Source organism: Apteryx rowi, unplaced genomic scaffold (genome assembly GCF_003343035.1).
Source record: "Apteryx rowi isolate R43461 unplaced genomic scaffold, aptRow1 scaffold_40, whole genome shotgun sequence".
In the NCBI taxonomy this organism is placed as follows: Eukaryota; Metazoa; Chordata; class Aves; order Apterygiformes; family Apterygidae; genus Apteryx; species Apteryx rowi.
The window spans coordinates 259,764-274,402 of NW_020450530.1; the positions used below are offsets into that span (position 1 = coordinate 259,764).

At 37.3% G+C, this 14,639-nt stretch overlaps 1 protein-coding gene across 10 annotated transcripts in view; it reads left to right on the forward strand.

Moving 5' to 3' along the window:
- The first annotated feature begins 327 nt into the window (after positions 1 to 327).
- Positions 328 to 14,639, forward strand: part of CABIN1 (calcineurin binding protein 1) — a 129,497-nt gene continuing 115,185 nt past the window's right edge. For 6 of the 10 annotated variants that reach the window (XM_026075242.1, XM_026075248.1, XM_026075245.1 and 3 more), the window contains exons 1-13: positions 328 to 408; positions 1,509 to 1,564; positions 3,006 to 3,070; positions 3,525 to 3,617; positions 4,626 to 4,739; positions 4,920 to 5,054; positions 5,313 to 5,493; positions 6,508 to 6,637; positions 8,009 to 8,158; positions 9,215 to 9,507; positions 10,112 to 10,280; positions 12,150 to 12,286; positions 12,679 to 12,896. In XM_026075242.1, the coding sequence (XP_025931027.1) occupies positions 3,056 to 3,070; positions 3,525 to 3,617; positions 4,626 to 4,739; positions 4,920 to 5,054; positions 5,313 to 5,493; positions 6,508 to 6,637; positions 8,009 to 8,158; positions 9,215 to 9,507; positions 10,112 to 10,280; positions 12,150 to 12,286; positions 12,679 to 12,896 (1,635 nt within the window). In that variant the 5' untranslated portion in view covers positions 328 to 408; positions 1,509 to 1,564; positions 3,006 to 3,055. Of the gene's footprint in view, positions 409 to 1,508; positions 1,565 to 3,005; positions 3,071 to 3,524; positions 3,618 to 4,625; positions 4,740 to 4,919; positions 5,055 to 5,312; positions 5,494 to 6,507; positions 6,638 to 6,662; positions 6,771 to 8,008; positions 8,159 to 9,214; positions 9,508 to 10,111; positions 10,281 to 12,149; positions 12,287 to 12,678; positions 12,897 to 14,639 lie in introns of those variants that run through there. The other 4 variants (XM_026075244.1, XM_026075247.1, XM_026075243.1 and 1 more) reach the window with 3 other exon arrangements.

Below are 14,639 nucleotides of genomic sequence, written 5' to 3' on the forward strand. Positions count from 1 at the left end.
CGYTGGGCCGCCCCGCCCGCGGCCTGAGCCGTCTCCTTGGCAACGCGGGCGCCCTCCCTCACACCTGCAGCCCCGCCCCGCCCCGCCTGGACCCGCCCCTCCGACGTCACCCCGTCTCCTCCCTTTGCCTCCAGCTCTCCGATTGGCTGCGTTCGGAGCCGCCGTTCGGCCAGTGAACGGCCGCTTTGTTGACGTGCCGGGCTCCGGGGCCTCGGGCGGAGGTTGCCGTGGAGACGGCAGGTGAGGCGGCGTCTCCGCGGCCGTTGTGGGCCGCGGCCGCCTCTCGCCTCCGGAGCCGTCACGGGAGCCCGGCGGCGGCCTGCGGGCCCGGCGCGGCGGCATCGCGGGGTGGCGGCGGCGCCGAGGAGGAGCTGCCCGCGCCGGGTGGGCGGGGAACGGCGCTGCGAGGTGAGTGTCCCGGCGGTGGGGCCCTGCGCGGCGGCCTGAGCTCGGCCCTGCCCTGCCCGGCGCTGCGGGGCCCCGCCTGCCGCCTCCCGCAGCGCTGCCGGCCGGGCCTCGGCTGCGGCCGCCGGCCCTGGAGAGCCGCTGTCGGGGCGGCCGTGGGCTGCCCCCTCCCCCGTGTGACCCCGGGACCGCAGCCGGGCTGCAACCGCGCGCTGTGTCCCCGCTGCCGCCGGCGGAGAGTTACTGCCATTCGGTAAAAACGGCCTTCGCTAAAATGCGGCAGAGCTGGGTTTTGTGAAGGCAAAAGAACAGTGAAAATAAGTGGTTTTTAAGCAAGTATGTGTTTGTGGTGTATGGATCCCAAGCATAGTAACAACAACAACAAAAAGTCATGAAAGCCCAAGTTGCTCCCTCTGTTTCTGGCTGTGAATTTGAGAATCGCACGATTTATAAGCTTTGAATTACTAGGGAACACAAACTAGCATTCTAAATTTATACTGAAGTTTTAAACTTCTAAGGTAAAAAAAGAGAGATGACTTTTAAGGTGAAAGGCTTTAACGAGCACTGTTGCCTTTTGATGATGTGCTCACCTGTAAAAGCCTCAGATTAACAGTTAAGACTCTTGTAACTGAAGTATTACAAAGCAGTTTGCAATACTTTATTAAAGAGTCATTATTTTTGCCCACCTAAATGACACAGCTGTGTTGCTATAAAAGTGCTTATAGTGACATAGTTTATTCCCAGATGTTATTACACTAATGTAACTCTGCCCATAGTTAGGATTGCAACCACATACAGTGCTTTGGTTTAACAAAACAGAACAAACCAACCCCCCCACCTGTCTGACATACCACGATAAAAGCTGTACGGAAGCTACATCTGTGCCCTGTTGTTCAGCAGACTTAGGCTGTTCTGTTTGGCTTTGCTCTCCTGACTTGTGACCATCAGAGAGAAGAGTTGCTAAATATTTGTTACAAACTTTCTGCTTAAACAAAAAGAATTAAAATTGTTGTTTCCTTATAGTTTCATTGGCAATCTAGTAACATAAGTAAACTATGTTTGTAATTTTTTCTCTCCCACTGATTTCCTGTGCGACCTTGAAGGAGATTACCTAGGTTCAGCAGAAGACTTGAGCACGTTTCTGAATACAGGCATATATGTAAGCGAACTTAGAAACACTATTAAATATCTGATTGAATTGGGATTTTTCAGCCTTATTTATCTAGATGTCATAAACATCTGAACTTTCTGTCAAAACTTGGGGCATTCATTATTTCTGAGAAAAGATACCATTAATGTCTTTGCATATATTTTTTCCATGTGTAAAATGAACTGGGATATCTTGTCTTGAAAGAGTTTTGAAGTTTCATTAATGTTTCTTAAGTGACTTAAAGAGAAAAATGCTATACTGTTTTGCAGTTGTCTGTCTGAGTTAGATGCAAGCGAAGTAAATGGTGCATGAGCAAGCAAAATGTGAGCGTTGCCAAATGAATGAAATTCATGTAAAAGCCTTATTTTCTCTACATGTAGAAGTAATTGTGATGATGTATGAAATAATTCTGCTTATAGTTCAAAACTCCCACTACTTCCTGCTGTGGTTAAATCTGGAATTATCTTTCTATTAATACAGTTTCTAATATTAAAGACTGTTTTTAGCCTGCTTTGCATGTGTCCTTTTTTTGTTTCAGTTGATGGAAAGATTTTATCATGCAGCAGCGAAGCTTTTCAAAACTGCACAGAACCCTTTCGTTTTTATTGCCTTTACTGACATCACACTTCAAGCGGTTAATAACATACAAATTGCAGGTTTAATTAAGAGGAAAAATGACTAACAGATTATGTAAAAGTTGAATTTCTTTTGCATTCGTCTGCTAGATTTAAGTGCATATGCAGTACCTACAGCTTGCTTTTGCAACAGAGGTGGCAGGTGGTCTGTGGAAGTTGATCCACCTACTTGGAGAAAGACACGTTAAAAGTGTGTTATTGCTATAAACAGTGGTCTGTTCTAGCAGGGACAGCATTAGCAAAAACACTTTAAATCACAAGAGTCCCCAGCTGTATGTTAAGCAATGAGTTGACCAGCTGTTAGGGCGTGCTGTAAAGTCTATCTGACACAAATAGACTTTTCCTGTTCTGTAAATACCAGTAAGTATCATGAGTTCTAGACCTGAGACAGCACTGTTTTTGTTTTGTTTTTTTGTTTTGTTTTGTTTTTGTGCTGTAGATACAGATGCAGGAAATCTTCCGTAATCTTTTCAAGTAATTGAAGATAAAGGCTGTAATAATTTATACTTGTAAAATGCCAGTGTTTTYAAGCAACTTTATTGTTTGGGGGTTTTGTCAGTGAAGTGATTCATGTTGTAACATGGTTAGTGTAATGTATGGTCATTAAATATTCTACTTTAACTGATTAACAGTATAGCTGTAATGACATTGCAAAGATTTCCACTCCCCACCCCCACCAGGGCTAGAGTCTTGAAAGCTGTACTGAAGGGGAGGACCATTAAATTGGTCGTTGATAAAGTTGCCCAGATTGTCTTTTACTTTTGAATGCTTTCTTTATGAACAGAATAAATATTCTAAYCTCGTTTGTTTTTCAGCTCTGTTTGTATTTAGCGTTTCCTCCCGCTCCTGGAGAGCGACAGCATAAATGTCTCTGAAAATGGTAAGGGGATATTCCAGCTCAAGGTTTTTATGAGATGTTTTGGTAGAAAGAAAATCAGAAAATTTCTCCTACCCCAGGACTAAGAATAAATTGATGTAGTAAGAACATTGGAGCATTTTGGAGTTATTGTAGGTATTGGTAAATTGAGGAATTTGAGGAATCCCGCTGTAGCACATATGTCCATTCTAGGGAAGCTATTGCTTGAAAGATGCTTGAAATTTTAAGTTTGGTTTATCAGCTGATTTTTGGATTAAAAAAAATAGTTTTGACATATTATCATTTGCAATTAGTGATGCCTAAATTCATTGCTGTTCTTGTAACTTTATGTGGTATTAGAGATCTCACAATATTGCCCATTTGCCAAGTAAAATAAAAAATAAAAATAATATTTGCAAGAGAAACTGGGACACATGTAGATTTACTGTTTCTTGTCATGTCTTGATTATTGTTCTAGATTCGAATTGCAGCACTGAATGCAAGCTCCACAATTGAGGATGACTTTGAAGATAACTTCAAAAGTCATAAGACACAGACGAAGGAAGCTCAAGTAAGTGAACTCACAATTTTCTTATTGGACATATCTGATGGGAATTCTGTCCTCTCCTGTAATCTCTAGTTGCAGGCATTTATTTATTCTTATTTTCTTTTTAAGAAAGGTGTGTTAATATCTCTTGAAGTTTGCCTTTAGCAAGCTAAAACTTCACTGAAATGGGCTGTGTTGGGTCAGTAAGGTTACTTCTCTGCTATGCTAATAAAAACTTATACCATACTGCAGTACTTCCAGTATAAATGAGAGGGAGCTGGTGTGTGGGACTTGGATCTTCAGTCCATTCTGTGGTCTGTCAGGTACCAGTTTTGCTAACGTTGAGGGCGCGTTATAGACCTGCAATATTACCACTGCACCGCAGAGTGTTTCAGCTGCTGGATAGGCTGTAGAATGAGGCGGATGTTCCCTATGTTCTTTATTTATCATGTGCTCCTCCATTTTTGGTGTAGGTATCCATAATGCTGAATAGATGCAGATAGGGTTTAGGTTTTTCTTTTCCCTTTTTTAAATTTAAATAATCTTCTTTTGTGCCTAAGATTTGGATCTTAGATGTTATTTTGAATTTAAGATGCTCTATGGCTAGTTCTGAACTATGCTCAACATGTTCAACCAGCTGGCTGCTACCATCTTGGCTGCCAGGTTGGTCACAAAGGCAGATGAAGACTGAACTTCCATTTTGGTGAGCGTATTAATGGGGTTTGTCTCCTTGTTCACCTGCCAGGCTCCATAAAACTCACAGAAGCAAGATATCTTTGAGAACTCTGTGCCTTTGTCAAATTTAACTTAAACTTAATACAGAGTTCCAAAACTCTCTGGAGTGGGACTGATATATAGCAGAGGGCACTACTATTTTTCCAGAAGCCCATCTGAAAACCCATGAAATAAATGCAAAAATGATCCAATCTTGTTTAAAAGTGCAAAACCACTGTCATTCATAATAAATGTAAGTATGTTGTTATATTTAATAAAATCACCATACAGAATAGGTTCTGATGTTTTAAACCACAGGAAGCAGAAGCTTTTGCTTTGTACCACAAAGCTTTGGACCTCCAGAAACATGACCGTTTTGAAGAGTCTGCTAAAGCTTATCATGAGCTTCTTGAGATTCGTCTTCTGCGAGAGGTCAGTGAAATTTAGAGAATGAAAATAAAAAGAAACTGTTTTTATATTTTGTATTATTTCATTTCTTATATTGACGGGTTATTTGGCAGGTTATTTGCTGCCTTTTTTTTTTTTTGTTTTTCATCCTCCAAACTAGTCTAATTCCTAATGCCCAGGTTGTGGTTTTTTTATAATTTCTAGGCAGTTCTTTCTGGTGATGAGAAAGAAGGGCTGAAACATCCAGGCTTGATGTTAAAATATTCTACTTATAAAAACCTAGCACAGCTGGCAGCACAACGGGATGACTTGGAGACAGCCATGGAGTTTTATTTGGAGGTACAGTACAGTTGAAATAAAATAGTGGCGCCTCAGTGTTTACAAAAACTTGCCAAAATACAGATGTACGCCGTTCAGCATACTTCATGTTTGTGTGAATTCTCAGTACTTTTAGACATTATGTGTCATAACTTGTCCACCATTCAGTCCCCATACCAATACTGTTCCTGTTGAGAAATGAAGCAGTGATAATCCTTGTAGACAAGCAGATATGCATGTTTGAAATGCAAATAATGTTGTGTTTGTTATGCCTTCTAGGCTGTAATGCTAGACTCTACTGATGTCAACCTGTGGTATAAAACTGGCCGTGTAGCAATAAAACTAGTCCGCCTGCCTCTGGCTCGTCACGCTTTTGAAGAAGGTCTCAGGTGTAATCCTGATCACTGGCCTTGTCTAGATAACCTTATCACAATCTTGTACACGCTTAGTGACTATACGAGTAAGTATAGTTTTGTTTTGTTTGTTGTTGTTTTTTTTTAGAAACTTCTTAAGAGATGTGTAACTTCATGTATCAATAAAAAATGTAAAACAATGCAGTTGTACAGGAAAAAGTATATTTTGAGCAAACATACAGTACATTAGGATATGGTGGGGATTTTTACTTTGTGATAAAGTATGATGATATATAATCAATTCTGGTTACCCTAAAAACAAATGCAGTGTATGTTGTTTACTGAGAGCTATGAGTGGAACTGCATTTTGATGCTGGATCTCTCTGCTTTTGATTTGAAAATGTCTTTTTCACCAAAAAAAACCAAAACAAAATCACCTAACTTGCATATTTGTAAGTTCATCAGAGCAAGTCACAAATGGTGAATAAAAGGAAGGAGAAAGGGAATTGAAAACTGTCAGACTTCTGTGTTCAGCCAGGGGTCAAATGGGTGAATTTCACCAAAGGATATGCTGCTGTCATGGAAAATGCTTGAAATGGACTACAAAGCATATTGTCATAAATAAATGAAATCTGAAGTAAAGGTATTTGAATTTTTACTCGGAAATCTGTCAGCTGTTAGATCTTTGATGACTTGTATGACTCTGACCTGATCCTAAGCCCTCCAAAATCATTAGAAAGTTTTGTCTTTTTTCTTAGAGCTTTTGGACCTGGTCTTATATGGCCAGAACCAGTCAACAGATGGAGCATTTCAGTTCATCAAACAAAAATATCACTCCACTGTTTACAAAGTAACTTTACAATGTAACTTAGCTTTTGCTACAGAACTGCTGCAAGATTGCTGGAGTTGTATGTCAGTCTGGAAGCTGCAGGAACTGGGAACTCTTGAATTCATTATTCAACAGAATAGTGACGGCTTCTCTTCCTTTTCTGTTATTACTATTGGTCTGTGGAAATAACATGTTTAGCTGGAATTTAGTGGTGTATATAAAGCCCCCAAAGGGGAGCTTTTGAATGAGCCAAAATGGCAGATTGACCGTTACATTTTTATTTCTCTGTCAGCGTGCTTGTACTTTATCTGCAAAGCTCTGGAAAAAGATTGTCTATACAGCAAAGGACTAGTTCTGAAGGAGAAGATCTTTGAGGAGCAGCCTTGCCTCCGGAAAGATTCCCTAAGGATGTTCCTCAAATGGTGAATCCTGTAGTCTATACAGCATTTGGAGTGAAAATTTGGGGTGTGGGTTTGTTCTGAGAAACTGGTGAGATGTAATTCTTTAAGTTAAAACGATATCTTGCTGACCTGTCTGCTAAATAAAAAAAGCAATGTAAGTTACTGCTGCTACTGGCAGAATGTTCTGCAGTCATTACTTTGGGGGAGGTGGAAAGGGAAGAAAAAAATCCATTTGCTGCTACTCACTTATTTTCATACCTAGATCTTTTTTAATCCCTGTTACTTTGTTTCATTTTATTTATGTATTTGCAGCTGATATCTGCAGCATTCACATCCTCATCTGTTCCGTTAGAGGAGTTTTCTTTCCTAATTCAAAAAAACTTTACCACTTTTCCAAGGCGTTACAAATCTGGGACTTAACACAACTTTCTCATATCAGTATGATATCAAAGAGCCCTGCCCATTTTTAGTGACAAATGAGTACAGTCATAAGACTTTATAAATTTCATCAGCATCCAAGATGCAGAAATTCTTGGAGTTAATTAAACTTTCAGATTACTAATAATTCTGAAAACTATTTTGCAATATTATGTTTGAGATTTTATTTCCTTATTTTTATTATGATGTGTAAAACTTTTACTAAAAGTTTGGTGTCGTACAGCTCTGTAAGGAAGACTGTCTCTTTCTGTGGAGATTTTGTAGTATGAATGAGTAAAAAGAAAGTGGGAGTAAAAATAGAGGCCCATAAAATTTACAGGAAGTGTCCAAGTTAACTGACAGTTCTGCAGCAGAGCAGCTTCTGATATCTAATGTGTTGCTCTGCTAATCAGCAGAACTCAAGAAATAAGTTTGGGTTTTAATTATAGTTCATTCTCACTGGATATAGTAATCACTGCATGTGCAGGTAACATCAGTACTCTGTATAAACTGGATGTGGGTAAAAAAGTGGATTATTTGTAACTTCCAAAAATTCATTCCTAGACTTGGAATACACAAGATAATTTTCAACCCCCAATTTTATTTGCGATGAAGTGAAATTGCTCAAAATAGCACCTTGGAATGAAAGGAATTTTTCAGCCATATATAAATTTTTTGCTGAACCAAAAATTTCTGAGCCATCACTGTTCATGAAATAAAACATCTTGCTTTCCTTTCATTCCTCGGTATTTGAAAAACAAGAGAGGAGAGTCTCCTTTTACCTTTTAATTTTTAAGGGAAGAAAGATTTCTGATGAGGAGCACTTCTATATGCTTGCTATAAAGCTTGTAAAATAATGTCCTTTGAATGCTTGTTCCAACGCTGTTTATTTTTGCTACATTGTAGGAAAATCTCAAATGAATATCTCCAGTTTCAAAATGACTTAATTTGTCTTCATTTCTTATTATTTCTTAGTGACATGTCTATTCATAACGTAAACGTGAGTGCAGCTGAAACGGGAAGAATCCTAGATGAAGCACTGGAGCTACGTAAGAAGAGACAGGCTTTGCTCGTGCGAGACAGAGAACCAGACCTCAAACTTGTCCAGCCAATTCCCTTTTTGACGTAGGTCTTCCTATTTTCTTTTTGCAGATGTTTTTTCTGAAATCACTCAGGCTGACAACTGTGGTGCACTTCAAATTTCTTCAGAAAGTCTTTTTCCTGGAGAGAAAAAAAAAAAAGCAAACAGTATTTTCATATTTTATCAGTCTGTAGGCTGTTTTCTTCTGCTTATGCTTTTAATGTAAATCCCCTATTTATCAATTTTAACCTTTGAATTAAAACTGCAGTTGGATGTAAGAAAAATCTTAATTAAGAATGATTTGGCAGCCATTCCAGCCACATTATTGGAATTTTCCTATATTGCTAATTTGTACATGCACTTCAAAGTAAGTTTTGCTTTTTTAAAATGTTCTTACCATATGGATAATGGAAACTTGGAAACAAATTATAGTTCTTCATTTGCAGCAAGATATATTAAAATCATTAAATACCTCTTTATTAAGATATAAAGGCCTTGATTTTTATTGCACATATTTGCCTTGAGTATTAATGTGTTCTGCAAGCAGGTCCTATTGAAGAAAAGTTGCTTCTAATTGTAGATAAGATTGAGATGTTTTGTTGATTAAATACAGGACCTGAATGGTTCTCTTGTCACTACTTTTTTTTTTCTGGTATGCAGTAGTTGCTGAGGAAATTATTGTACAGATTTTGTTGTTGTTGTTAGAGATATTTTTTGAGATTAGGCACATCCCTGTCTCATGCTTCCTTCCTATTGCAATCGATTCACCTGTTTTGTCTGAAAACTTTGTGTTGCCACTTTTTATTCCTGCTTTTTAAGTGGTATATTCTAGAAAGGGAGCTGCTAAGAATCTCTGTTCCAGGCCTGACGTTGTCAATGATCCATGACAGATTACTGAAAGATACTCTTCAGCTTCTCAAGTTGCGGGACAGATTTTGACTGTCAGATGTGTATTCCTCTCTCATTGATAAGCTACACTTTCTAACTGTAAGCTGTTGGAGAAAAATAATACCGAATGCTCTCAGGTTTGTAAATGTAATATAAAAAATAATATGACAAAAATTAATGAAATCATGATGTCATTATGTTCTCATGTGCAGGTGGAAGTGTTTAGGAGAAACTTTACTTGCCATGTATCACCACCTCACAACATGCGACCCTCCTCGACCTAGTCTCGGAAAGAGAATTGATCTCTCAGAATACCGAGACCCAGTTCAACATTTGATTCTTTCTCCTACCTCTACTCCTGTCAGTGTTATTCAGCCAACTCCTGTCACCACTAATCCAGTGGTGACAATTCCAGATCCTGTATTAACTTACACTCCAGTGACACCCAATTTTCCAAGTCACAGTCAGAATTTATTGGAACCAGGAGCTACTGTAGGTGAGCAAGGTACTTAGTCTGAGATTCTTACATCTGGATATAAAAAGCGCTACAGAATGTATTGGGAAATGCTGTCTTTAAACTACTTCCTGGTAGATTCTGAATCTTTTCAATGGACGTATAACACGTGGTAGAAGAAGGACAGTTGAGCTCTGTAAAGCTAAGCTGTCTGTTAACCACTGACATTAGAAAAGTGAAAGCCACTTGCACTGCCTGAAAAATCATTGGTTAATAACTAAGTCATAGGACCAGTATTCAGCACAGTGGACTTACTAGCCTGTCTAATGGATTTGGGAGTCAGGGGATTATTTATTTATGTGTGTGTGGTGGGGGGGGTTGGTTTCTTTTTTTCTTTATTTTTTTATTTTTTTATTTATTTTTTATTGTTCCCCCGGTGCAAGGGTATTTAACAGCTTCTGGCTTTGTGCTGTTGACTCATGCTTGAGTTTTCCCATCTTTAAGATTAGAAGAATCGTGTCTCCTTTTCAGCAGTGATTTATTTCAATTTTGTTAAGAATCCTGAGCTTCTTAGAGTGAAGGAGCTGTTATAAGAAAAAAAAGGTTATCCACTTTTTGTTTGACCTGTGAATATCTTTTTTTATTCTTTTATTAGGTGATGTATCTGCAGGTGATAAATCCAAGAAAGGGGTGAAGCGAAGGAGAATTACGGAAGAAAGTGGTGAAACAGCAAAAAGGAGATCTGCTAGAGTCCGGAATACCAAGTGTAAAAAAGAGGAGAAAGTTGACTTTCAAGAGCTGTTGGTGAAATTCCTTCCTTCCAGGTACAGTACAGCAATGTTTGCCTTTCGTTATGGGAGTATCAAGAGCCATTTAGAAGAAGCTCTTCAAAGTTTTGGTTGACTGATGCACCTCAACCTTAAAAACACTAGACCCACATTTATTTTAGAAGGAAATGTGATGCGATGTCTTCTCATAAATTTATTAAAATTGTTTTCAGTGAAAATTATTAAAAATAATTTAAAAATAAGAAAGCTTTTTTTAATATGAAACTGAATTAGAAGGCAATGCAGATATCAGATTGGATGAGATTCACGGACAAAGTAATCCTGGTTTGGAGTCAAGGAACGGTATTTCAATCAATTAAAATGAAAAATAAGTGATATTCATGAATTCTAAGAGGGCTCTAATAATGAAGTAGTCTCTTTGTTTATAGTTCTTAGCTAAACAATTTGACCAGAATCAATTCGTTCTTTATCAATAACATAATAGTGAAATCAAATTATTATTTAAAGCACTATCTCAGGAGTCATATATAAAGCTTTCTTATATTTCAAGTTTTATGTTGCTTTTCTGCTGCACTTTTGCATATTTATCCTCTCCTTGCCGTATGCAGACTTTAACAGGACACTGGCAATGGGAATGTACTTAAAAAACTGCACAAGACAAATTTCTCAGGTATTCAGAACACTACTGAAGAAAGAGAGAAGCTTTTCATTTACAGGAATTAAAGTTTACCTGAGGTTTCCTCCTTTCAGGGGCCTGTCTTTGCTTATTACAAAGTCAAACTTTGTATTATCAAGCAAAAAGGTGAAATAGAAGGGAACATAACCTGCTCACAAGACTGAACAGCAAAAAAAGAAAAAATATTATTATAAGAACAGTGAGCTTACAAACTTGTTAACTCTTAGATACTTATAGAGCAGGAACTGAAGATGCAGACAAGCAGCTGGACAGAAATGTTCTTGCTCTCACAGGTCATCTTGCCTATTGGTCTCTTTCTAATTTGAACAGGTTGGTTGTTGATGATGCAAATGATCCCCAAGATGTTCAGTATGGGAATTTTGGAATATCAGTCTTCTGTCAAGTGCTTTGTCAATTTAAAGAAAAGCGAGACTGCTTGGTTTTATCATAAATTGAATTTAATGTTCTGTTTTGCAGTGGCTCCTACTAAAGTTTGTGGACAAATTGGGTTAAGTCGGGCTACTTTATCTGATTGAACTCACATTAAGTTATTAAGTAAAAATCCTTGTTAATGCTTTGTAAAACACTGATTATTTTTATCCTATACAGATAGCAAGTCCGTGATTCCATGCAAAATATATATTAAAAAAAAAGAAAAAATCATTCTATCTGACATCAATTCCAAAAAAGCAAGAGTGTCTTATGGTCAAAAGATTGTGAAATGATATTTAACTGTTTTTGTTTTGTTTTGCACATTTTTGACATGCAAATTGAAATAAATTTGACATGCAGATTAAAACCTGTCTTCCTTTTGCATTGTGTATTGGGTTTCAGGATTATTTAAAAAGAGAGAAAGAAAAGCTAGCCTATGTTGCTTAAAAAAAAAAAAAAAGTTATGTTGCTATCTGAAATAACAGTCCTGTTTGTTTATTTCAAAACTTAATAATTCCAAGCATTGAAAGCAGGCATGTCACTTTCTAATGTTTATTTATAGAGCCTTAAGGTTCTGTAGCATTGCTTTCTGTGTTTATTTGCTTTTAGGGATCTTGGTCTTGAATCTTTCTTGCCCTGGCAAAACTTGGAGACTAGATTTAAACCTCTGGATGTGCTTCAGTTACTGTACTTTCACTGTTAAAATATGCACAACATGCCACATTTAGGTTTCACTCACTATTGAAAAAAAGAATGAGGATTTTATCGGTACTATTTTTTGCTCCCCTTTCACCCAGATTGAGGAAATTAGATCCAGAGGAGGAGGAGGACCCTTTCAATAACTATGAGGTGCAGTCAGAGATCAAAGAAGAGAATTTCCAGCATGTTGGACCACATAGAATGTCATTCGATTCYACTACATTTATGGAATCTGGTAGGGATTTCATTATAAATCCCCTTTTTCTGTTGGTTCTTCCCTCTTGTATGCTTTATTTTCTGCATCTTCCTGCCTTATGGCCAGAAGATACAAAAGAATGTATTATTCTAAAAGGTGTCATTTCATGGTGCGGAAATATTTCAGTTGGTAACAGAATTTTTGAGTTGTCATGGGCTGCTTAACTATTGCGTGTAAGAGCTGTATTGCATGTGTGTTCCCATTTGAACGTATTAGAATGCAGTAACTTAACGCAGCAGATATGCAGCATAGGAAAACTGCTTGCCTTTCTGCAAGACAGGTGTATAAAACACTGTTGAAACTAACTTGATTCAAGTCATGTTCTGTCTTGACCTTAAACATGTATGACTTTGTATTGATCTGCTTTCTAGAAAAACAAGATGTTCATGAATTTCTGCTGGATAACCTGAACAATGGTGGGATGTTGGAGCTGATGATGAGATATCTAAAAGTAATCAGCCAAAAGTTCCTGGTAAAGTGGCCTCCTGGCTTGTCTGAGGTGGTTCTTAGTATCTATAACAGCTGGCGAAAGCACAGTAGTAGTCTTCCCAATCCATTACTGAGGGACTCAAGTAATCAACATATAAAGGTAACAAAGTACTCTTCCTTTTACTACTTTTATTTCTTTAACTATATTACTCTGTGTGGGTGGAAACTACCTAATGAAATCTCCGAATTGGATTCAGGCTTTCCTTAGCTCTGTCTGGGGTGCTGCGTGTTCTAGCTCCTGCATTTTTCATAAATTTTGGTATACTGCTGCTCACATAACTGTTACTGAACTCACGAACATACCTTGGTGATACTTTACTGTAGTTAAGTATATTATATCCATAATATGTATTTATAAGCACATATACATAATATTTATATTATATACTTAAATGTATTTTACTCCTTTACTGTGTTGCTGCTCTTTCTTTTCTTCCATTCCCTCCCTCCCTCTGCTTTCGAAATGGCAAAAATTTTCCTTTGTTATCAGGTGAGTGGAAAAGCTGCCACATTGGKTTTTTTTTGGGGGGGGGGGAGGGGGTTGTCTGTTTTTAATATACGTCATAGTGCTGATTGTAGGTCAACACTTCTGCTCAAAATAGAGAAAATAATTTTATTTTTTAAAATAACCTGCAATTTACAGTAAAAAAAAAAAAAGCAAAACCCTTTTATTACTTTTTTGCATCTATATATTTCACAAATGCAAATAGAAAAGCTGTTAAGTTTATTAATTTAATGTTGAACATAGGCTTACTGGTGCAAGATAATTAAAGCATAAAATCAGTATTGATGCTTCTTGTCCACTGAGTATACCTTCTTCATATGCCTATGTTTAGGACATCAGCAACATGTGTTAGTTTGGAAAGTTTGTTTTTTGTCCTTAGGATCACTGCAATTCCAAATAAATTTTATTTTCTATCCAAAATGTTTCTACTTCTTTGCAAATGAAAAATGAATTTTGAAAACTATATGCAATGACTTAGGTTTAAAAAAAAAAAAGTATTGCTGTGTGGGAAATGTTTAACACTTTATATATCCTGTTTGTGCTTTCTGTTTATATTTCCATATATACCTACATTTGTAAATATACTTATTTGTGTTAAAATATCAGATATTTCCTTGGTTCTCATTATGACTGCATAACTTCTTGGTTGTATGTGAAATTTAAAACACCAAGACTTTCCAGTTATTACATAAAAAATCAGTATTCTCATTCTTGCCTCTTCTTGTTAATCCTTGAATTTATTTTAAACTGGATCTGTAAAATATCTTGATTGTAATGAATTTGGGTTTTTAAGTCTATAAAGGGGTATTCTGGTAATGTGTACTATGGACATTTGAACCTTTTCATGAGCACCTGCTTTTTCCAGATGGACCTCTAGCCCTTGTTCCTATGAATGTAATCAGAAAATAGTATATTATTCACTGCACAAAACTGCTTCATTGAGATCAGTAGTAACAGTTTTTTAATATGCTCCTGAACTTTATCCAGCAAGTGTTAGTTAGCTGATAAAACTAGAATACATATTCAGTCTCATGGAGATAAATACTGAAAAAAAATTATTGGATCTAGACTTCTTACTTTTGAAATGTCAGTGGTTCTACCATATATTCTAGAAACATGCTTCTAGCATGATTTAACGTTTTAATATAGTTGAATAATATACTGATATTGAGAGTACCTTTGGAAATTTAGCTAGAACTAAAGTTCATATGTTTTTCCTGCAGGGTCATTCGTATGACCCAGTGACACTTTTACTTCATTAGAATTTAGGAATATAGTCCAAGCTTATAAATCATATCTATACTTCTACTTTTGTAGTTAAGAAAATAAATATGGCAT